Source organism: Grammomys surdaster, unplaced genomic scaffold (genome assembly GCF_004785775.1).
Source record: "Grammomys surdaster isolate TR1022 unplaced genomic scaffold, NIH_TR_1.0 125243, whole genome shotgun sequence".
NCBI classification, from domain to species: Eukaryota; Metazoa; Chordata; class Mammalia; order Rodentia; family Muridae; genus Grammomys; species Grammomys surdaster.
The window spans coordinates 165,314-191,023 of NW_021620131.1; the positions used below are offsets into that span (position 1 = coordinate 165,314).

Below are 25,710 nucleotides of genomic sequence, written 5' to 3' on the forward strand. Positions count from 1 at the left end.
CTACTTCAATTAAGGTCTGTCAGATACATTGGCCCAAAAAGTTAAAGATGGATGTTTCAATGTTATAAAGGCAATACTGGAGACTTCCAGTAATTCAGCTGTCAGAGGTCAGTTCCTGCACTTTCTACATATTCAAGGAATATTTTTTTCCTCAGGTCTTTGATGGGGTTAAAAACTAGGTAAGTCTCACAATTAAAGTTAAGTTGTTTAGCATTTAGGAAGGTGCTTAGGTATGAGAAGATATTTTTAAGCTAATTTACAAATTACAATGGAGATTGATTTTTTGCAAAACTCTAAGCTCACCAGGATAGATAATAGAATACATTTTTCTGAGTTGCCAGATATCAACAGACTAGACTATATGAATGCAACCCTTAATTAATAATTTTATAATTTGTTTATTAACTGTTACTCTATATGTTATTTATTATTAAAAAGAAAAAAGCCTTCTTATTTAGATGAAAAGAAGAATGGTTGAGGTGTAGTCTTTTGCTATGCATTACAATGCTAACTACTGGTCCCCAAGGCCTGGTTGCTCCAGGGATAAGAGAATCTGTACATACAATGTCACTTTGATTCTTAATTTAAAACTGTTGGTTAAATAAAGATGCTGACAGCCAATAGCTGGGAATAAGGTCATAAGTGGGTTGGTGGTTCCCAGACTTGAGGTCTGAGAAGAATCACAAGGAGAGAGAAGGTAGTGAGAGGAGCAAGCTACCCTAAGGTAGGTGAACTGTGAAAACATAGCCATGAGGGCTGGACAATTGGAGTTAAGAGATGTACAGATGAAACATGGCAAATGATAACTTGGGTTTATTAATAAGGAAGTAGTCATAATAGCATAGAGGGTAGATATTTGTAAGCTTAATTTTTTCTCAACCCTACTTTTAATAACAGTTCTTCAATGCTTTAACCTGTTTCTAGAGGTAGTTGATAAGAAAGGTTATTAGTATACAGGGGTAGTAGATCTGTTTAGAAATTGTTCTTTGTAGCAAATCCTATCTGTGTTGTTAGGCAATCAGGGGTTCAGTTCACAGGATTCAGCAGTGACAGCTCAGTCTACTTCCGAATACTTCATGAATATACCAGCAGTCCACTTAGGATAGTAAAGATGAATCAGCAGTGGTGTCATGACCTAGCAGAGATAGTCAGGCCTCAGGTGATTGCACACAAGTCAACAGAATGGATTAGAACCACCAGGGATGCCAGGAGAAATTCTTGGGTTTAATTCCCTCAATGAAGAGATCATTAAAGACTTGAGACCAAGAAGTGTTGTTACATAGCTATCTCTACATGCAAGCCACTCTAACAGTTGAGTCCTATTCACACTCCCTCTAAACATCATGTGTGTCCCATGGATCTTACCTCATCACATGTTTTGCCTCAGCATGTGAGTCTGTCTTAGTAAAACTCCATGTGAGTCTGTATCAGCTGATATCACCCTGCCCACTCTGTCCAGAGAAGTGGCAAGAAGCCGCCAGCCTACAACCAGAAGTTTTTGGTATGTTTCTCTCTATGACGTCATGACAAATGGAGCTCAACAATGAATGTAAGGTGAACCAATACATGTGTGTCATTAGGAAAGAATACTTCCTCACACAGCCTTTCACAAGCTTGCTTTAGCAAAACATCATTTCACTGTGTCAACTTCAGGAAAATACTTCTTCACAGGTTTTCTCCAGAAAAAACACCATCAGATAAAACAACATTCCAAAGAAACCAGAATTTTCCACTTCAATGTTTCTGTCGAGCACTAGTGTCAAGGCTCATTATAAAAATGAAGGTTGGGTGATTTTTTTTTTTTTATCTGTGAAATGAAAAACAATAGGCAGGGTCGAAACCTAATGTGACATTAAATATTTTCTACTACATATCAATACTGGGCATATGCTCAGATTACTCTTAATTGTACTGAAGGTATATTTGTTTCTATCTATGCTCACAAGTGTTCTATTCACAAAAGCATAGATATCCATCAACTGGTAAACTAAAATGAAAATGCAGTGCTATATATAGTGCAATATAATGTATGTCTTATGAAAACTGAGATTGTAAAATTTACAGAGATATAGATGTAGCTGGAAATACCTATTCTGCCTTTTATAACATAAACCCAGAAAGGCAAATTATGCATGATGTTTTTTCTCATATATGGATATTACCTTTGTCTTTCGGTATATGTACTTAAATAGCCAGAAATCTCATAACTGGTCATTAAGTTGTTTATGGGAAAGAGGACAAATGCATAGAGGGTATGATGGATAAAAGTAAAGCAATAATACAGGAAAGTTTAAGAGCATCATAGAGCAGGGGTAACAAGACCAAAATCATAGAAAATACCACATGGAGATCTGCTACTATAATTGATTTATATACATCAATGAAAGCAGTTTAACCTGACTTACCTTTTTACAGAGGGACAAATGGTCTCCTGGACATTCATTCACAAAGAAAGACTATGGCCAATAATTGGTCACCTCCTTCTTTAGTTTCTGATTTTCAGACACAAAACATTACAATCTGTGAACATTGTCCTTGGTAACACTTCAAAATTGATAATAAGACTCTATTGCTGAAGGCACTACATATTAATATCACAGACATAAAGAAATCAAGCTTTTCTGGAATCTGGAAGTTTTATCTCTACTAGTCAGCATTCAGAGTAAAGAATAGCTGTATACATCTATCTATGATCACATAGTGATCAATAGTGTTACCTATGAGGCAAACCCTGTGAGGCAATATAATAATTTGGCTTCTTTCATGATATGTATATTGGTGAAATAGTGGCATAATGTCAGGAAAAAACTTAATCCTGGTCTTTGCAACTCGGTCAAAGGTTCATTGCTGGGTCATAGACCCATTCAGTGGGTCATAGATCCTATGATAGAACCTAAAACTTTTATAGACACAATAATAGACAGTTCCTTAAGTTTTTATCTTGTTTCCCATATTAATATATCTTTTATTCTTCATCAGAGAAGTTTCTTTTTTATAGATGACAACACAGAGACCCTGAACTGATGAGCATTCTTAGAATTGGAAGTCACATGATGCTTAGAGGCAACTCAATGGGGCATTTGCATCACACCCACTCCCTCCAGCAATAGCTCAATGGCCCAGAGCTTATCCAGGAATAAAGAGAAAGATTGTAAAAGTCAGAAGTGGTAGATGTCTGCAGCACTTTTTGGAGATGATAGGGTCCTAGTAAACATGAGTTGGGCTGAGTCTAGGAGATTTCTGCAAGATCAAGCCAGACAAAATTCCAGGATGGTTGGGGAGGGCTTTTGGTACACCACACATAAATGAACAGCTGATGGAAATAGATAGATACTAAGAAATGAAGAGCCAGTTTTCTTCTGGAATTATGCTCACAGATTTTAATCAGGACTGCATTTACACTACCATAAATGTTACTATATTCATCATGTTCAAGTAGCTCCATATGGACTCAGTAGGCTTTGAAAAAAAGACAGGATATAAACTTGGAAGAAAAAGTTATGGGGATTCAGGAGGAAATTTGGGATAGATTGAATCACAGTTCTTTATATGCTTGTATGAAATTCTCAAAGTTTTTTAAATGACATAAGGTTTGAAAAGACAAATTTCTGGATGAAATCATAAATGAATTGCATGTCCACATCATATATTTATCAAAATATAAAGGATTTATGGTATGAATTAAAACTTACATAAACTAGGAAGTTATATATTAAAAGTATCTTAATATATTCTCATCAGTTATAATGTATCCATTACTTCAATAGGGATGGTAATTGTGTGGTGAGTATTTGTTTCTAGGATCAAGAATATGAAGTATATCTCTCTACTTTCTTCTCAGTGGTGCTGTGAACTGAAAATTTTTCTAGTACTCAACAACTTCTGCATCTAATGTTTTATAAAGAACATTCTAGAAGTCCATGGAAAGGGCAAATTCACCAAACTCAGAGAACACATGTGATACAAATAATGATTTAAAAGATGAATTTGCAAATATGTATAGTCCGTGAGGAAAATAGTAGATATGGCAGAAGCAAACAAGTCAAAAAGAAATACTATTTGTAAACTGGGCACTAACTTTAAATATAGAATAATTGCAAATTATGACAATTATGATTTTACAACCATTGTGGTACTAATGTATGAAAAAATAAAAACAAAACCAAATGTAAAATTAAAACCAAAGAACACATAGCATTGAAATATTAAAGCCAGTGACAGTGCATAAAAGAATAAACAGGAAATTATACACTCATGGTGTTTTTTCTTCTTCTTTAATATGCTAGATCATCATGAAAGAAAAAATAAAATTTCCAGGTTTCTAAAACTGCCAAAAACTTATGCCATTTGAATCGCTGTGAATGTTTTTATTTGCACACTGTACCTCCTGATTGGATGCCATAGAAGTAGATTTCCAGAAGTTTCTAATTCAATGGCTCTGTCTGAGGCTGACAAACAGCTTTTGGCATACATCATTAGAGTTGTAGGCTAAGAAAGTTATGCTTACAAGTGGCTTTAATATTACTATAAATTTAATACTATTTAAGTTTATCTTTCTTCCATCCCTCACCTTCCCTCTTACTCTTCCCATGTTACATCCCACTTACTTCCAAATCCATGGCCTTCACTTTCTTGAGCATCATTGTAAAATACACACAAATGAATAATCATGAACATATTAATCAAATGAATTCTCTCAGTGTTATCTGTGTATATTTGTTTCTAGGTTTGATATAGAGATTTTGGATAGCAATTCAGGGTGCCCATTCTTGGGGAAGACTAATTTTCCCTGTAGCTTGTTATCTAGGGATGAGTCCTAATGAGATTCCCCCCTCCAGTAGGGACATCAACTGTTTTGGAAACTAATCAGGTCTTTGTTAGTTACCTAAGTTTTTGAGATCTCATGTAGGTAAATAACCTGTCATAGATAGAAGGCACAGCAATCATCAGAATGTGAACATTCTAATACTGTGTGTTTATAGAAAGTTCCTTAGGCTGCTTCATAAAACACATGTGTCTGTGTTTTTCTGAAATTTAACAGGCTGCCTTTTCTACTTGAATACCCCTTTATATGTTCAGAACCATCCCTTTCTTCTGTACTTATCTTTTAAATCCTAGTGTCTCCTTAGTTACCTTTATGGGAATCATCCACGTTTTCAGAATTTTGGGAGTTCAACATCAGCTGAAGAAAGTCTACTGGGTTCTGAAAGCAGACAGAAATATCAAATTCAGATACATGTTTTGGGAGCTTGAAAATGGAAATTTAATGAACTTAAAACACACTTATGAGGCTATGACTTATTTAAGGCTAGAATATAACTGCTGTTGCCTGAATAACTAGTAAAACAAAACACTCATCATTAGATTTTGGAGAACAAGAATTGTACGATGGTCTAGTATCATGCTGCCATGCACAATACCTATGTTTTCTTATTGCTTTCTCTGATTTTGAGCATCTGTAGTTGATGAGCACCAGCCACATGACAGATGATTATAGACTTTTCTCCTGTTACAGGCACTTGTTTAGAAAGAAATTCTGCACACAGAATATGTCAATAGGTTGCTTCATTGACATGTTCTTAACCCACATGCCATACTTATTGACTGCTGGTTTTGGCTCTAATTGCTGAGTTTTAAAAGATTACCTTTAATTGCCCCAAACCTCAGAAGCCTAGAAAACAACTGGTGACATCTCAGGCACAATACTTACTCCCTGACATCCTTCTGCTACTATTTAATCTCTCTCAAAATTCCTTGTCAAGCACATGGTCTACTTTAGGCAAAACTTGGTTATACAATTGACAATCTCTATGGTCAAACATAACTGCTCAACTTCTAGGCAAGCCACAACTCAAACTAAACAGACCAAATGTATCAAATATCTCAATAAGGTCTTCTCTGGGGGATATGTGATTTTGACATCATTGCTTTGAAATGAAATAAATTTTGTCATATGTTACCTCTTGGCTATTTTCGTGCCGAATTTTTTTTGTCTTCTCTACAAATTTTTTAAAAAATGTTATAGCATCACTTGGAAATATGGAGATGTTTAGTTTATTATATATTTGGTTAAGAAATGGAAACAGTGCTATAAAGAAAAGAAAAAGATATGATGAAAATACAAATTTAAATTTTTGACAGGTATTTTATTTAATAATGGCAAAATTCAACAATTTAGGTGACATAAAATATTAGGAAATATTGTGGAGTAAATGAATATAATTATAACATATTGTCTATCATACCTAAAAGTAATTGAATTTTAAATAAAAACACATACTCACTAAGAAGAATTCAGCTCCAGAAAGATTCATGGTAGAGTTTTTTAAAGTATTTAACAGACAATTCATACCAACTTTTCACATGAGTTTCCAAAACTTAGAGAATTAGTTAAAAGTGGAAAATTGTGTCTGGAAGTTTCTACTTCCCTGTTTTAAAATCAGAACATTTTTGAAAGAAATCTCATACAGAAACATGACTTAAAAGTGTCATAAGTTATCTTATCAGTGAAACATTTACCATCTGAATGCAAAATCATTAAATGAATTCTGTTATATAGCAATATGCATGCTATTCAATAAGGCACAAGACAGAATAAAATCAAATTACTCAAACTATAAGAGATGGAGTATTATGAAAATTTTCAGGAAAGACTCAACTTTTTTTCTAATTTAAAATTCTCAAATTATTAAAAAATAGCATAGAATTCCCATAACTTTATGAAAATTGTCAATAAAAACTAAGAACTAAGACAGAAACTGAGGGTTGAAATATTTCTTATTACTTTTTGGAAAAACACAATGGAAGCTTGCTTATTCTGTCATCACTTCTATTCAGCTACTAGAATCACAAAATGAGGTTCATATATCATTTATTGTACAGCATTTATACACAAAAATGGATACAAATAAATTGTCATGTGTTCTGGAGTTTGAGGCAAAGAAACAGTTTGAGAGATGATGTGATTATTATACAGAATGTGTTTAAAAATTAAGAAAGAATTGCAGTGTTGGTGAAGAATTGCAAACCCTTATACATGCTAGCTAATATCATATCTTGAAGCTCCATCCCTCCCTGGGTTTGAGGAAGAATTTTGATAGTAGGTCATATATGTAATAATTTTAATATTCTTGGCTCTATTGCACTATTTCTGGGTTCAAAAAAATCCCCAACACACTTAACACAATATACTCCCTTTAATTATGCATACTCATATCTAATACAACAAAAAAGGTCAAGGTGAGAGTTTTAGCAAGAAAACAACACTTAGAAAATCCACAAAGTGGTCCATTCTTTTCTTCATGTTATGGTCCACTATAATTTATTTTCCATGGAGGCCTGCAGCCATCTGGTTCAGCCTGGAAATACCAGCTATAAAAGCAGTCACAAAGGCCAGCAGAGATTATCAGGCCAGGCAACACCAGGGATAACCAGATGGCTAAAGGTGAGAGTAAGAATACACTTTAATAAAAGCAAGGATAATAAGGCACCACTAAACTCAGATATTCTACTACAGCAAGCTCTGGATATCCTAATACAGTTTAACAGTCAGAAAATGACCTTGAATTAAATATTATGAGGATTATAGAAGCCTTTAAAGAGTAAATAAATAAATTCCTTAAAGAAATACAGGAAAGAGAGTAAAATTGGTTCCTACTGGTCTGTACCTGAGCACTGAGCAGATGTTGAGCTTCAGCTCTGTACCCAATCACACAAAACCAAGAGCAGGCTGGACTCCTAGGAACTCTAATCACCAAGGATTTTAGGTAAGGAGGCAGCAACACCTTCCCAAACAGGGAGTAACTGGGACTCACAGGGATCCAGGAACTCACTCCTGGCCAGGGGCACCAGTTCCTTCTGGTCTGTGCCTGAGCACTGAGCAGATCTTGAGCATCAGCTCTGCATTCAATAGCACAAAACTCATAGGGGGCTAGACTCCCAAAAGCTCTAACTACCTCAGGTTCATAGGCTCATAGGATCACCAGATCTCAGGAGATTGACCACACCAGAATTTCAGAATTCCAGGGAAAGCCTGACTCCCAGGAGCTCTTACACCCAGAATCTCAGGATCACAGAGTCACAGAGATATATGGACTCTGAGGACTTCTGACATAACCAAGATAACAGCAAAGACAGGCTCCAGTCAGAGGTAGTGAGTACAGGTAGCACTAAAGATAATCAGATGGTGAAAGGCAAGTGCAAGAACATAAGCATTAGCAATCAAGATTACTTGGCATCATCAGAACCTAGTTCTCCCACTGTTTCAAATACCCCATCACACCAAAAAAGCAAGTTTCAGATTTAAAATCACTTCTCATGATGATGATAGAGGACCTTAAAAAGAATATAAATAATACTCTCAAAGAAATAGAGGAGAACACAGGTAAACAGTTAGAGGTTCTTAAAGAGGACACACAAAAATCCCTTAAAGAATTACAAGAAAGCACAACTAAACAGGTGTAGGAACTGAACAAAAACACCCATGACATAAAAATGGAAGTTAAAACAATAAAAAACAAAAAATCACAAAGGGAGACTGCCCTGGGGACAGAAAACCTAGGAAAGAGATCAGGAGTCATAGGTGCAAGCATCACCAACAGAATACAAGAAATAGAAGAGAGAATCTCAGGAGCAGAAGATACCATAGAAAACATTGACACAACTGTCAAGGAAAATAAATAGTACAAAAAGCTCCTAACCCAAAACATCCAGGAAATCCATGACACAATGAAAAGACCAAATAATATTTTAAGGATAATAGGTGTAGAAGGGAGTGAAGATTCCCAACTAAAAGGGCCATTAAATATCTTCAACAAAATTATAGAAGAAAGCATCCCTAACCTAAAGAAAGAGATGCCCATAAATATACAAGAAGTATACAGAACTCCAAATAGACTAGACTAGAAAAGAAATACCTCCAATCACATAATAATCAAAACACAAAAAGCAAAAAAACAAAGAATATTAAAAGCAGTAATGGAAAATGGTCAAGTAACATATAAAGAAAGGCAAACCTATCAGAACTACACCAGACTTCTCATCAGATACTATAAAAGCCTGAAGATCCTTGAAAGATGTCATAGACCATAAGAGAACACAAAAGCCAGCCCAGAATACTATACTCAAGAAAACTTTCAATTACCATAGGTGGAGAAACCAGAATATTCTATGACAAAACCAAATTTACACAATATTTTTCCACAAACCCAGCACTACAAAGGATAATAGAGGGAAAACTCAAATACAAGAAGGGAAATTATACCCTAGAAAGAGCAAGAAAGTACTCTTCCAATAAATTCAAAAGAAGATAGACACAAATATAATTCCACCTCTAATAACAAAAATAACAGGAAGCAACAATCTTTTTTCCTTAATATCTCTTAACATCAACGGACTCAATTCCCCAATAAAAAGACATAGATTAATGGACTGGATATGTAAATAGGACCCAGCATTTTGCTGCCTACAGGAAACTCACCTCAGTGACAAAAACAGACACTGCCTTAGAGTAAAAGGCTAGAAAACAATTTTTCAAGAAAATGATCCTAAGAAAAAAGCTGGAGTAGCTATTCTAATATCAAATAAAATCGACTTTTAACTTTCAAGCTATCAAAAAGTATAAGGAAGGACATTTAATACTCTTCAAAGGAAAAGTCAACCATCGTGAACTCTCAATTCTGAACATTTATGCTCCAAACACAAGAGCACACACTTTCATATAAGAAACCTACTTAAGCTCAAAGCTCACATTGAACCTCAGACAATAATAATGGGAGACTTCAACAGTCCACTCTCAGCAATGGGCAGATCATAGAAACAGAAATTAAATACAGACACAGTGAAACTAAGAGAAGTTATGAATCAAATAGATTTAACAGATATCTATAGAACATTTCATCCTAAAACAAAAGAATATACCTTCTTCTCATCACCTAATAGTACCTTCTCCAAAACTGACCATATACTTAGTCACAAAACAGGCTTCAACAGATACAAGAAAATTGAAATAATCCTATGCATCCTATCAGATGACCATGGACTAAGGCTGGTCTTCAATAATGACAAAAACAATGGAGAGCCCACATTCACATGGAAATTCAACAACAATCTATTCAATGATAACTTGGTCAGGGAAGAAATAGAGAAAGAAATTAAAGACTTTTTAGAATTTAATGAAAATGAAGACACATCGTACCAAAACTTATGGGAAAAAATGAAAGCAGTGCTAAGAAGAAAACTCATAGCTCCAATTGCCTACATAAAGAAACTGGAGAGAGCATACACTAGCAGCTTGACAACATACCTGAAAGCTCTAGAACAAAAAGAAACAAACACACCAAAGAGGAGTAGATGGCAGGCAATAATCAAACTCAGGGCTGAAATCAACCAAGTAGAAACAGAAAGAACTATATAAAGAATCAATAAAACCAGGAGCTGGTTCTTTGAGAAAATCAACATGATAGATAAACCCTTAGCTTGACTAATCAGAGGGCAAAGACAGTATACAAATTAATAAAATGAGAACAGAAAAGGGTGGCATAACAGAAACTGAGGAAATTTTTTAAATCATCAGATCCTACTACAAAATCCTGTACTCAACCAAATTGGAAAATCTGTATGAAATGGACAATTTTCTAGATGAATACCAGTTACCAAAGTTAACTCAGGCCCAGATAAACCATCTAAACAGTCTCATAACCCTAAAAGAAATAGCAGCAGTCATTGAATGTCTCCCCACTAAAAAAAGTCAGGGACCAGACTGTTTTAGTGCAGAGTTCAGTCAGACCTTCAAAGAAGACCTAATACCAAATTCTCTATAAACTGTTCCACAAAGTAGAAACAGAAGGAACACTACCAATTCATCCTATGAAGTCACAATTACTCTAATACCTAAACCACACAAAGACCCAACAAAAAAAGAGAACTTCAGACCAATCTCCTTTATGAATATTGATGCAAAAATACTCAATAAAATTCTTGCAAACTGAATTCAAGAGCATATCAAACCAATCATCCATCATGATCAAGTAGGCTTTATCACAGGAATTCGGGGATGGTTCAATATATGGAAATCTATCAATGTAATGAACTATATAAACAATTCAAAAAAAACCCCACATGATCATATCACTGGATACTGAGAAAGCATTTGACAAAATTCAATACCCCTTCATGGTAAAAATCTTGGAAAGATCAGGAATAGAATCCCCATACCTGAACATAGTAAAAACATTGCATAGAAAACAAACCAGTAGCCAACATCAAACTAAATGGAGAGAAACTTTAAGCTATCACACTAAAATCAGGTACTAGACAAGGCTGCCCACTCTCTCTCTCTACCTATTCAGTGTAATACTTGAAGTCCTAGCCAGAGCATATACGAAACAAAAGGAGGTCAAAGGGATACAAATTGGAAAGGAAGATGTCAAAGTTTCACTATCTGCAGATAATGCAATAGTATACTTAAGTGACCCCAAAACTTCTACCAGAGAACTCCTAAATGTGATAAACTTCAGCAAAGTGGCTGGATATAAATTTAACTCAAACAAATCAGTAGCCTTCCTCCACTCAAAAGATAAACAGGCTGAGAATGAAATTAGGGAAGTGATACCCTTCACAATAGTCACAAATAATATAAAATACCTTGGTGTGAATCTAATCAAACAAGTAAAATATTTGTATGACAAGAACTTCAAGTCCCTGAAGAAAGAAATCACAGGAGATCTCAGAAGACGGAATGATCTTCTATGGCAGGATTAATACAGTAAAAATGGCTATCTTGCCAAGAACAATCTACAGATTTAATGAAATCCCCATCAAAATTCTCACTCATTTCTTCACAGAGAAAAAGAGCAATTCTAAAATTCATTTTGAATTACAAAAACCCAGGATAGCAAAAACTATTCTCAACAATAAAAGAACTTATGGGGGAATCACCATTCCAGATCTCAAGCTGTATTACAGAGCAGTAGTGATGCAAACTGCATAGTATTTGTACAGAGACAGGTAGGAAGATCAATGGAATAAAATTGAAGACCCAGAAATGAACTCACATACTTATGCTCACTTGATGCTTGACAAAGTAGCTAAAACCATACAGTGGAAGAAAGAAAGCATTTTCAACAAATGGTACTAGTTCAACTGGAGGTCAGCATGTAGAAGAATGCAAACTGACCCATCCTTATTTCCTTGTACAAGGCTCAAGTCCAAGTGGATCAAAGACCTTGACATAAAACCAGATACACTGAAACTAATAGAAGAGGAAGTGGGGAAGAACCTCGTAAAAAAATGGACATAGGAGAAACGTTCCTGAACAGAACACCAATGGCTTATGCTCTAAGATGAAGAATTGACAAATGAGACCTCATAAAATTACAAAACTTCTATAAACCAAAGGAAACTGTCAATAGGACATAGTGGCAACCAACAGATTGAGAAAAGAACTTTACCAATCCTACATCTGATAGAGGGTTAATATCCAATATATATAAAGAATTGAAGAAATTAGACTATAAACAGAATAAAAATGGGGTACAGTGCTAAACAAAGAATTCTCAACTAAGAAATCTCGAATGGTTGAAAATCACCTAAAGAAGTGTTCAACATCCTTAGTCATCAGGGAAATGCAAATCAAAAGAACCTGAGATTCCATCTCACACCAGTTAGAATGGCTAAGATCAAAAATGCAGGTGATAGCAGATGCTGGCAAGGATGTGGAGAAAGAGGGACACTCCTCTATTGTTGGTGGAATTGTAAGCTGGTAGAACCACTATGGAGAGCAGTCTGGCAGTTTCTTAGAAAATTTAACATAATATTACCTGAGGAATCAGCTGTAGCACTCCTGAACATATACCGAAATAATTCTCCAACATATAACAGGGACACATGCTCCACTATGTTCATAGCAGCCTTATTTATAATAGCCAGAAGCTAGAAAGAACCCAGATGTCCTTCAACAGAGGAAGAAATACAGAAAATGTTGTACATTTATACAATGGAGTACTACTCAGCTATTAAAAACAATAAATTCAGGAAATTCTTAGGCAAATGTATGGAACTTGAAAATATCATCCTGAGTGAGGTAACACAATCACAAAAGAACACACATGGTATGCACTCACTGATAAGTGGATATTAGCCCAAAAGCTCACAATACTTAAAATAAAACTCACAGACCACATGAAGCTCAAGAAGAGGGAAGAACAAAGTGTGGGTGCTTTGGTTCTTCTTAGAAGGAGTAACAAAATAATCACTGGAGCAAATATGGAGACAAAGTGTGGAGCAGAGCCTGGAGGAGGGACTGTCTGGAAAAGGTCCCACCTGGGGATCCATCCCATGCGCAGTCACCAAATGTAGACAATGTTGTGGATGCCAGGAAGTACATACTGACAGATGCCTGACATATTTGTCTCCTGAGAGGCTCTCCCAGTGCCTGACATAAACAGAGGCAGATGCTCACAGCTAACCATTGAACTGATCACAGAGTCCCAGTGGAAGATTTAGAAAGAAGACTGAAGGAGCTGAAGGGGCTGGAAGTTTCATGGGGAGAGCAACAACACTAACCAACCAAAACTTCCAGAGTCTAAACCTCCAGCCTGGGAATGCAAACGTAGGAACCCATGGCTCCACTTGTATAGGTAGTTGAGGATGGCCTTGTCAGGCATCAGTGGAATAGGAGGGCCTTGGTCCCTGGAAGGCTGGATGCCCTAGTGTTGGGGAATTCGAGATCAGGGAGGCAGGAATGGGTGGATAGGTGAAAGCACACCCTCACTGAAGTTGGAGGAGGGAAAAATAGGATAAGTGGTTTTGGGGGAGGAAATGGGGAAAGGAGATAACATTTGAAAGGCAAAAATATTTAATAAACACAGATAATGTAACTGGCAATTGTAGTCAAGCTGTTGAGACTTTTTGTCAACAATTTGTTATGGGGATTCATTATAATTCTCAAGGACAAGGAATTGTGAAAAGGGCCCATGGAACTTTAAAACAATATCTTCATAAAATAAAAAAGGGGGAGGTATATCCTCATATACCAAAAATTTATATAAATCATGCTCTTTTATTTTAAAATTTTAAAAATAATTAGGATGCCAAGGAACTTTCTGCTGAATGTCTATGGCACCCTACAACTAGACATACTTATGCCTAGGTGAAAAGGAAGGATCCACTTACAGGCATATGGCATCATCCTGACCAGATATCTAATATGGGGAAGAGTGCATGTCTGTGTTTTTTCTGCAGGATGCTGTAGGAACATGGTGGCTGCCAGAATGATTGGTGAGACATGCTGTTGCTGAGACAAAAAATAATGCTGACTTGTGAGCTTGCTGAGTGACTTGACAGTGGTGACTGGGAAGCTGTACTGGATATATGTTCCTCACCCACTTTTGCTTGATTATATCCCAGGTGGGACAAGCTGCCTTGCCTCGAGGTTTTAGACAATGTGTGACAGAGAATCAAAAAGAGAAGTTATACTGAGTCTTGTATTTTTCTTAAAAGTGATCATTCATTCGGACTCAATCATGTACTGGTCTAGAAATCAATCCAATATTGGAAATAACAGTATTCATTTGGAACTGGATCTGAACATCTTCAGAGACATATTTGGAAGTTATCTGCAGTTCTCTATGATGTTATGATAGCAAGAGATAAAGTTGGGATAGGATCTGGTTTTCAAACAAGGGTTAGTGCATGTTTTAAGGCTCTTTTAATTGTCATGTTAAAACTACTTTTGTCTCTTCTACAGTATTTAATAGAAATTGCAGTGACTGTATACTTTCTAATTGTGTTAGTGTGTTGAAATCTCACATATCTGTTATGGAGATCTATCAATAAGCTTTTGTCTTACCTCCCTGAGTATTAGAAAACCTTGAGTTTCTGAAAAAAGCTTGCAAGTACTGAAAGTGACTTAGGCTTAAAGCAGAAGCAATAAGGTAGTGGGCTTGATTATTGCTGGTATAGCAGCTTTAATTACATTAATTGCTAGCACCACTGCTTCTGCAATAGCTTTAACACAAGAAGTTAAGACAGCTACATTTGTTAATCATTTAGCAAAAAAAAAATGTTACTAATGTACTGAGTATACAAGAGGATTTATATAGGTGTTTGGAACAATGGATTGATGCTTTATATCCTATTCAAATTATTGGATGGAGGTTCAGGTTTTAAGAGTTTGGAGCTATCTGGAATGTCATGACAAATACCATTGGAGTTGTATTACTTTTAAAATTTACAATGATAGTCATTATTATTAGAAAAATATTTAAAGACTCTTGTAGTGTATTTGGCAAAATTCTAACACCTTTCTGGATATTTTAACTTTGTATAGTGATAGTATAAATTTAAAGAATGCTGTTCTATCTGTGCTTTGATGCCACAGATAATGCTGATAAAATTATCCATGGCTTGAGATCAGTATTTCTATTTTGCTCAAACCTTAGTAATGGCATATATAGCTTGATCATGCTACCCATTTTTGTCCTGCGAATAATTTTATTCCTGCCCATCATGTTACAGCTTGTCTCTAACAACATCAACATGTTGGCAGCCGAAGTACATTGCTTGAATCTGAAAATGTATCCTCAGACAGAGTTATTAAATTAACAGGCTGTCAAGCCAAGGATGGGTAAGATTCTGCACAGAGCCTTACCAACCTAAGATATAAGTGCATTGCTTTTGATAATGCACATTCCATGACATGTAAGGAAGCCATTCTTGGCAGAATGACCTAAGACAGGCTCAAGCTTGTTTATTAAATAAAAAAGGGGGAGAGGTGAGAGTATTTGGGGCTGCTTGGCAAGAATCTGATATGGGCCAAGGGCAAGATAATGGGCTTAAGGAGGAAGATGAAATATAATCGAACAAAAAAGTAATTTCAGGCAGGAATCTAAAATTTTAGTTTAGAACAAGGAAATAGGTTTCAGACATGAAAATGACTTTGAGCTAGAACAGGGAGGTTGCCTCAGATATTTTGGTCATCCTGATAAGCACTTAGAAACAGTGATCATGGGAGTGTGCACAGAATTTTATTTATTGCCTTGCTTGTTCTTTGACTATTTGTACTTATTGTCTTGCTTGTTTCTTGACTATTTGCATGTGTTTTATTTCTAGATCCTCAACCGAGAACTTATCTTAATACTTACATGTGATAAAAATGGAATAAAAGCAAAAAGAATGAGTGGGGAAGGGATAGGAGGCTTCTAGGGAAAGGAAGGACGGAAAGGTGATGGCTTCTGAATTGTAAATGAATAAAATATCCATTTAAAAAGTCTCCCAAATGAATAAACCCTGGAACAGATTACTTTAGTGCAGACATCAGCAGACTTTCAAAGAAGAGGTAATGCCAAGACTCCTCAAACCATTCCAAAAAACAAACAAAAGGAATATTGTCAAACTCATTCTTTGTGGCCACAGTCATTCTCGTACCTACAACATACCAAGAGCCAACAAATAAAGGGAATCTCGGACCAAATTTTCCTATGAACACTGATGCAAAAATACTCAATAAAATTTTCACAAACCAAATTCAACAATATATCATCCACCATTATGGTGCAGTGGGCTGTGAGAGGCAGTTGGGTACTTGATCAAGAGCAGGCTTCAAACCCCAGAGACCCTAAAGGCATGAGAGGTGTTCAGCCTTGCTCCTGGGCCCTGGGCCCTTTCACTTAGCTTCAGCCATCATAGCCCTTCCCAAAGAAAGGTTTGTGGCCCTCAGTCACATAGCACAGGTAGAGGGCATGACTACAGGCTACAGAGCCTCAAAAGATCTCCTTATTCATGAGATACCTAAAGGCCAGAGGGCATAGCCAATTAGGCTTTCCTACTCAGATCCTCCTCCTATTTTCAAAAGGTATTTAACCTCAGGCCCACCCTGACAACATGAGGTACAGCTTCATCCACTTTCTGTCATGACAATAAAAGTTTTAAAACCACGGACTACCTCTTGTCTTTGGGGCCCACTGTGGGAAACCGCGGAGAAGGCCCTCAACTACTGAGCTGCCACCTAATCTCCCACCAGCCTCTCTGTGTTCCAGCCGTGGAGGCCTGCCACCTCAAGCAAGCTAACCAAGCCAGCCATGACCCAGTCAAGTGAGTGACCGTGACCAAGAGTCTCATTCCCCATGGGGAGCTGGAGCTCAACTTCTCCCCCTCGCCCCTTTCGGTGGTGGGTCAGTCCAGCCTGTATGCCTCCCATCTCAGTACTTCTGCAGCCTTTTAGTGGCACCTGGGAGCCCAAGGTCTGAGATGTCCAACTCAAGAGCTCCGGCCCACAGGAGGTCTCAGAATGTGTTCTTGCCATGCACAGGGTGGAGTCCTGTGGCTTCTCACAGCTCGATTCCTGCCTGGTACACGTTAAATGAACTCAGTCAACTTCCAGTGCTTCTGCCTCCTGAGCCTGCATGCCACAACACTACACACCATGATCTAGTACACGCCATTGTAAAAATTCTGAGATTGTCCAATACAAAAATCATGTCAATGTAATCTACCAAATAAACAAATGGAGAGAAAAAAAACTACATGATTATGATCATCTTATTAGATGGTGAAAAACCCTTGAAAAATTCCAATTATCTTTTCATGTTAAAAGTCTTGGAGAGATCCGGGATTCAAGGCACAAACTTAAACACAATAAAGATAATATACAGCAATGCAAAAGCTAACATCAAATTAAATGGAGAGAAATTTAAAGCAATTTCACTAAATCAGGGAAAAAACAAGTCTGTCCACTCTCTCCGTATCTCTTCAATATAGTACTTGAAGTTCTAGATACAGGAGTAAGATAAATCAATAATTTAAGAGCTCCAAAGCATCGTCATTTACCTGTACAACTATTTCTCATTTTTATCATATCCAACGTCATTGTAGGAAATCAGCCCAGTTTCTCAATTTTCGTATGTTATGTAATTTCTATTTTTCAAAGTTTTTTATATATCCTTTCTTCTTTCTTAGTAACATTGACTGCCCTGGTGTATAGGGTCTCTGAGACTAATTTTTCTGAGAGATGGGACTGTTCTGCATGATGTAAATGCTCAACCATAACTCTCTTTTTCTTAGTTTATTGTAAACCAAAATGCCCAAATCTTCCCCACAGTTTTTTTTCACTGTATCATATGTTTCTTAAATGTTCTTTTGATTCTCTATGTCCCACTGACCAACACTTTCTTAATCATTAGTTTCGTCAGGGCTTATTTCTTTCTTCTTTCTTCTCTATTTCATTTTTTACATACAGTAGCTAACACATCATAATAAAGAGAACTTGGATTTTTTTTCCTCCATAACATAGTTTGAATTTAAAAAATGACTAATAACTATTTTTAAATCAATCACTACTCTATTGTCATAGAATGTTTACTGATTGATGGAAAATTTATTTTACAAAGACTGATCACCTCCCAGAGGACAACTGGGATGAGGGCCTGGAGTGCTGAATTCATGTCTAGAAGAAGAAAACATCACCACAACTTTATTACATCCTAGGCTTTCCTGAAAAACTCCAAATGAAGGAGAAAATAACAAGAATTATCAGAAATAATTAAAAATTGTAACAGTTGATGTAACCACAGATGGGCATTTCTCAGTTCTAAAGCATACGTTATCACTTCTCCTTTAATGCTGGTGTAACCACAAATAAACAAAATGTAAATAATACAAGATAAGCAGTGATTATAAATATGATTATAAATATGTTCAAAAAATTCAAACAACATAAGCCTATCTTCTGAATTAATCCTAGAAGAATACCAAACACTGAAAAAAATACACATTGAATTAGAACATTAAAGTGGAATTTGATAAAGAGATGCAGAGAAGAAAAACAAAGAGAAATGATGACCAAAAAATCAGCATAATTATTGATAAATTTGTTAATCAGTTCAATGGAACATATAAGTTTTGTGGAGATAAATAACTCAATGAGTTCCAGTATAGAACAACGACAAAAAAATTCTATGTCAAATGGTGAGACAATTCTCTCATATTCTGAATAAAATTACAAAACAGAAGTTCCCAAACTGTAGGAAAAAATGACCATTGAAATTATAAAATGGATAAAGAATGGCACACAGATAAGACCAGAGAAGAAACTTCCCATTTCACATTAAAGATAAAGTGGTGAATACATAAAATAAAAAAGTGCACTGGAAGATATAAGAGGAGGTACTAACTCATATATAAAGACATGTCCCTTAACATGAGTCCTGTCTTTTCAATGGTAAACAAGAAACCCAGGAGTTCTTTGAAAAATGTATTTCATGTTTAAAATATAAGAACTGTTGAAAATATTAATTTATAAAAAACCTATTGATTAAAATTAAAGGAGAAGCAAAATGATATATGTTATGTCAGCCTAATGATTTTCTTAAATATTTACTCACAATGAAGCCTACTTTTATTACATAATGGAAAGAACAATTTGGACTGAAGAAAAGGGTAAATGCAGCTGCAAGTGAGAGGGGACAAAAGTTTTAAAACTGCTAAGGCAGTTGTTAAAAAAGAGGACAGAAACAAGAGCAGTAAGTGCCATTCAGTAAAATTATAAGAATCAATGCATGCCTTTCAATAAGAAATTTTAAAATAAATGGTCTCAATTCCTTTAGCAAAGGACACAGACTAAGGCTGAAAGTAGTTATGAATCCTTTAACCTCAGCAGTCAGGAGCCACAGGCAGGTAGATCATTATGAGTTTCATACAATTTGGCGTACATAGACAGTTACAGACCAGCCAAGATAATGAGCCAGTCTACACACAAACAATACACAGACTAGCAGATTGGATTAGCAATTATATTTGTTTTGCTGACTCCAAGAAATATGCCCAACCATCAAATATCAACATAAAAAATGAGCATGCATTACTATTCTGATATCAAGTCAAAACTAATCACAAGCATATAGACTGCTTCATTCACTTTAGTGAAACTATGATCCATATGACATTGCAACTCTAAGTGTATATGTATCAATATGTGAACTTAATTTCATAAAACAAATACTAGTTATAGTGCCACAGAATAAACTCTGCAACAAAATAGTGACTTCTACACTTACTTTTAAAACAAATATACTATTCAGAATAAAATTAACAGGCAAACATTGAAAGTAGATGATATTAATATAAATTTCATTTAAGAGATAGAAAATGATTAATATATATAAATATGTACATATAAATCATGACCTTGATGGCTCAAAGACAGAAATTGCATGGTCATCTAAAAAAATTATCCCAAAACAACAAAATATGTAGCAATGATGAATAACCACATGTGATATGAAAGTACAAAGGAGGATAATAGAAACAGTGGTGAAAGCAAGAAGAGGGGAGAATTAATTTTGTATGAATATGCTATGAAGAATATTATACTTTGTATGCTAGTTATAGTAAGACTAAGATCTTAATACGGTAGAAAAATAGATTACATACCCATAGACAAAACGAGTGGATTCAAAAAACTAGGTATAAAAAGTTTCCTGATATTGTTCAAAAAAGGATCCTGAGGGTTGTTGAGGGAATCCATCTTCACTCCAAATGAGGTACGAATGATCACATCTAAGCTGTAGGCACCAAAAATGCTGAGTAGAAAGACAAGGTGTTTAATATGTGACCAACGCAGCTCCTGAGCTATGGGACAACTTGCCTGCAGTATGATTAGTGCAGCCTGAGTTTACTTCCGTGGTATCCTCAAAATTTAACATGATTTTACTACCCACATCATTTCCAGAAAGTTATTCCTCTTCAGAGCCCCCAGCCAATACATGCATCACTACTCACTCTCTCACGGTAATGGGCTTGCCTTTCTGTACTTCCAGACTCATATTTTTCACCAGCACATCTCCATATTCTTGGATGATTGGAAACATCTAAGTACAAAGTACAACACACTTTGTTGGTAAATGACAACATCTATGTTTCACAAATAACAATATTTTTGAAATTATTAAAAGAGAGTCACATTTTTACAGGAGGTATAAGACCAACCTCCCCCAACACAAAATAATACCAAACAAGTGAAAAGAATAAGAACAGCAACAAAGAAAAAACAAAATAGACAAACAAACAAGCAAAAAACCCAAAGACCATTCTTAGCAATGTAATGCACAAAATACATGTAAAACATATCTTTGAACTGTATGATATTACTTCTCCCTGCCCTCAGATAGAATTGATTACATCCATAACAAAACATCATTTATTTTCTTACATCCTTCAGCTTTCCACTGGTGAAGGTTGGAGAAACCAATGATCAAATTCTCTTCCATTCTTCATTCTCACTTCTTAAGACACTCTTTTTCATAATTCCCACTGGACTAAAAGGCTACAATACCAAGAAAAATATGTTTTTGCCTTTCATTTTGATTATCTTAATGGTTTTAAAATATGTATAAATTATACAATATTCCTTAATATTGATAAAAACCCTGTTCTAGAAGGCATAGTTAATGCAAGTCTCTCAACAAAAGTGCCTCAAACTGGGGTTAGACAAGTGGCTCAGTGGTTAAGAACACTTGCTCTTCTTGCAAAGGACGCTGGGTCAGTTCTTAGCACACTCATTTAGTGCTTCACAACTAACAGTAATTCCAGTTCTTGGTAGCTGATGCCCTCTTTTGGTTTCTGTGACCACTTGCACACATACTATGCACAAACATACACTCAAGCATGCACAAGTGATAAATAAATTAAAATATGTAGAATACCTCAAAGTACAAGAAGGATACATACAGTTACCTGATATTGTATAAATCTGTTCTATTACAATCTTCACTTCAATATGATTTCCTCTTGAGGAAAACTGTCTCTTAAAGTGAATAGACTGGTACAAGATTGAAATATAGTCTCCAAGTCAGAACAGAAAAAATGATTGGTTTCTTAGTTAGGGTTCTATTGCTGTGATTTCTGTGATAAAGACCATGAATAAAAGTAACTGGAATTGGAGAGAGTTTATTTAAGCAACTTCAGGTTATATCCTATCTTGAAAGAAGTCAATGCAGGGACTCAAGGCAGGAATGGAAAGCAGGAACTGGAGAAGAAACTCTGCAGAAATGTCACTTACTAGATTGCTCATCCTGTTTTCATATTCAGTCCAGGACTAACTGCCCAAGTGAGTCACAGTGAGTTTGGATGTCAGTCACAAATTAAGAAAATGCCCCAAAGCCTTTCTAGAAGTGAGCTGATGGAGGCATTTTCTCAATAGAGGACTCTTCTTTTGTATGTCTAGGATTGTGTCATATTGCCAAAATACAACTAGCATTGTAAAAGAAACTTTCCAGGTGTAAAAGTAACTTTTACTCATCAGATGTAACCTTTATCTCAGAGGCTTACTGCTGAATGAGCTCACCCTTTCTAGCTCTATCTGAACTCAGGCCTGGCTGTTTCATATTTTGGCTCAAGCTCCTAAACAATTTTACTGATTCAAATGGGCTTTTCTCAGTTTCTCACTGAATTGTTCTTGTTGACTTCAAACTAACTTGGGAAATTTGTTCTAATTTTCGGTCTACTTTTTATTCTCTAGCTTGAATTGCCCCTGCTGACCTTCACTACACAAACTGAATGGAACTCATGAACAAACTCAACTGAACCCAATTGAACTGAACTCACTGAACTGCCCTCTGTAGTGTGAAATATTTAAAAATTTAAGTCCCACACTACTGCCAGCAAGGCACCAGCTGACAGGCCTACCTGGTGTATTCTCATCTCAGCAGACTCTCTGCTCACATTCCCAGTCACCTGCCCCCAGTTGTTAGCTGTCACAAATCCCTGTAACCTGGTAAAATCAAAACTCTAGGAGCTTCTAATTTATCAGTCACATCTATAGTAGTAAATTCTCAACCCACAAAATGCCTGCACAATGAACTCAAAACTCAACTGATATAAATACAACATACACACCTAGATGGGACAAATGCACCCTACTTGTAATTTAATTATCTATCTGAGAAACCCCCAATACTTATGGCTCCCAGTATTGTGGGGTTCTGGCTCCTTTTCCTCTCCTATAGATTCCATCTAATCCTCTACATCTCCTCTTCTGACTCTCTGTATCTGTCTCTAAAATTATCTGCCCACCTTCCTTTACCACAGCACAAGCACAGGCTCTTGCCTTATCTTGTGCCTGCCTTCACCTGCATGCCAACAGCAATCTACATGTCCCCCTTTTGTCCAATTAAAAGGCTCTTTTGTCTCAATATAAATTGAGCACAACTATTATTATTTTGCAATTCATAAAGTATAAAATACACCTAACACCCAGTCTATCATACTGTCAATTAAATAATGCACTCTGTTATCTATCTTATCCTAAAAAGGTCTATAATTTTATATCTAATATATCTTTGTTTAGCTTGTATACTATCTGAAAACTATCCTTTCAAATGTATTTTCTCAATGTTAAATAACCTATTTTGGCTATGAAACTATAACTAGTCTTTAATCTTGTCAGAAATCTGATAATGTTCAATAATATCTGAAAATATAGGAAGTTTAATGTAGCTTCCATAACTGAGACAAACTGAAGAGACAGCTGTACTTATAAACACCCCAGTGTGTCAAGAACTTGGATCATCAGTCTTTAGCCTTTTGGCCTAGGATCATCTGTCAGAACTTTGTAACCTAGAACTTTGAAGGACTGATTACTCTGTATTGACAGAGATTATCAGTCAACTATTCTCCATAGGATGTCCTCTTTAGGAACAGCATTTAGTCTGTAGATGAAATAGGTAATTTCTGTCCTGTGGCAACCTAGCCAAAGAGTACAACCTCACCTGGAGGTAGAGATGTTCAGCTGTTTCTTTGAATCCACAAATGGGGAGCTGTTAGAAGCAGTTATGTCTCAACAAGTGAATAAATAATATTAAATGTCACATTCTGTGGATTTCTGACATTTTTGAAAATCATCTATCTATGTAAAATAATTTGGACTATTGACTGTTAACTACTCTCAGCCTTTTCTAAATAAAATATCTTGCAAACACCCTAGCAATTAACTCAGAGCCAAGACTTTGCAATCTGGCCCTTAAATCATAGGCTGTATCATCTCAGATCAGTTTGTAATAGCATTTATAGGACTGGGTTCAAGCCTTGTACTTTTAAAATTTTTGTAACAATAGAGGAAATTTATACCAATAAAATCCCTGATTCTGCAACTTAAAGATTGCTACCAAGTGAGATTATGACTATAAAATCAATTATAGCTATTTCTTATTAAATTCTGATCATTACAAAATTTCCCAAAAAGACAACCTTAGAATAGCCACCTTCAGTCCCAAGCTCAGGGAACTGGAACAATGACTCTTCCTGATGAACATGGGCATTGAGATATCTTGAAGGGGGAAAGGTAGGGAAAATGAGGGAGTTAGTGGGCCTTAAGAAGGCCACAATCGTGATTGTTATAGTGTCTGATGTTGTCTGTGTCCTGACTGGATCCCTGTGAAAGTCCATGAGATCAGGACTTCAAGCAGTTCATTTCAGCATTTCTGACAATCTCACCAAAGCTGTACATTCTGTAACATACACATCTCAAAACAAAATTTTAGTATCATCAAGATATATATATATATATATTAGCTTATGTTGGGTGTTCAGACTAGTTAGAATGAAGTTCTGCTCCAATCAAAAGTCTTCATTTGTGCCATGTGTGGGATGACACAAAGAATAGTTTGTGTTTGATTCACCTGAATTTATTTTCAGGAACCTGCCTCTATCAAATCTGATCCATATAACTCTGGAAGATGTCTAGACACTAATCAGCTTTTCTAAAACTGCAAAGACAAAACCTTTCTCCCAAATCAGCATATCCTTCACTCAGCAAACAGAAAAGCTTTCATCCTGCCTTGACTTACAGGAGAGGAAAAAAACAACCCAAAACCTTATAATCCTACTCATTTTGAAAATCTGTATTTGATACTTCTAACTATGAAAACAATTTATTCACATGTTTATTAATGCCTGCTAATATGAAGCAGGCAGCTTGTCAAGCCAGGATTTTAACACAAAATTCCCGTGGAGTCCATGTTCAAAGAATATGAGTTTGCTGTAGACTGTATTATACTACCTATCCTGTTATGCTCTCTTCCTAGAGCTACAGACATCTATTTTATTAATATCTGTTATACCATCTACCTGTCCTGCTCTCTGCTTGGAGCCACAGACTTCTATTAATTAAAACCTGTTAGTAACAGGCAATTATGACTGTTCTCTACTTGGAGTCAGTAATTCTTCCTATTCTACTCCTGAACAAGGGACAAAATTCCCCATGAGATTCAGACAAAATCTGTATATAAATCTATCCTAAAAGCAAATTATCCAAATTTTATAAATTCACACTTCAATCAATATCTGCCCAAAGAAGTAGGCAGCTTCCATTCTCCAGAAAACTGACTCACAGATGCCATCTTGTCTCTTTTTGCAGCAGAGGAACTCATAACTCTCTTTCTTTGCTTCAAAGTTCCCATGATGGAGATGTCACAAGACTCATCTCTGCACTGACTGCCAAAAATAAATTTCTAACTGATAGGCTAAGAATCTCCAATCTCTAGTGAATTCTAGTGTTTCAATGGTTTGCCACCTATAGCATGAAATATTTTAAAAAAGAATAATCTGTGCTACTGCCTGTAGATATTGGCAGATAGGCTAGCCTGTTTTCAGACCAAAAGACAGGGCCATACCTAACCCTAACCCTAACCCTAACCCTAACCCTAACCCTAACCCTAA

At 35.9% G+C, this 25,710-nt stretch overlaps 1 protein-coding gene across 2 annotated transcripts in view; it reads right to left on the reverse strand.

The window, feature by feature from the left end:
- LOC114637281 (cytochrome P450 3A25-like) overlaps positions 1 to 25,710 on the reverse strand; it is a 123,701-nt gene that overhangs the window by 18,361 nt on the left and 79,630 nt on the right. Inside the window, exons 5-9 of one of the 2 annotated variants that reach the window (XM_028785503.1) lie at positions 21,206 to 21,319; positions 20,776 to 20,864; positions 20,428 to 20,576; positions 5,961 to 6,088; positions 5,134 to 5,203 (exon numbers count right to left, since the gene is read on the reverse strand). In XM_028785503.1, coding sequence (XP_028641336.1) covers positions 5,134 to 5,203; positions 5,961 to 6,088; positions 20,428 to 20,576; positions 20,776 to 20,864 — 436 coding nt within the window. In that variant the 5' untranslated portion in view covers positions 21,206 to 21,319. The remainder of the gene's footprint in view (positions 1 to 5,133; positions 5,204 to 5,960; positions 6,089 to 20,427; positions 20,577 to 20,775; positions 20,865 to 21,205; positions 21,320 to 25,710) is intronic. The other variant, XM_028785502.1, reaches the window with a different exon arrangement.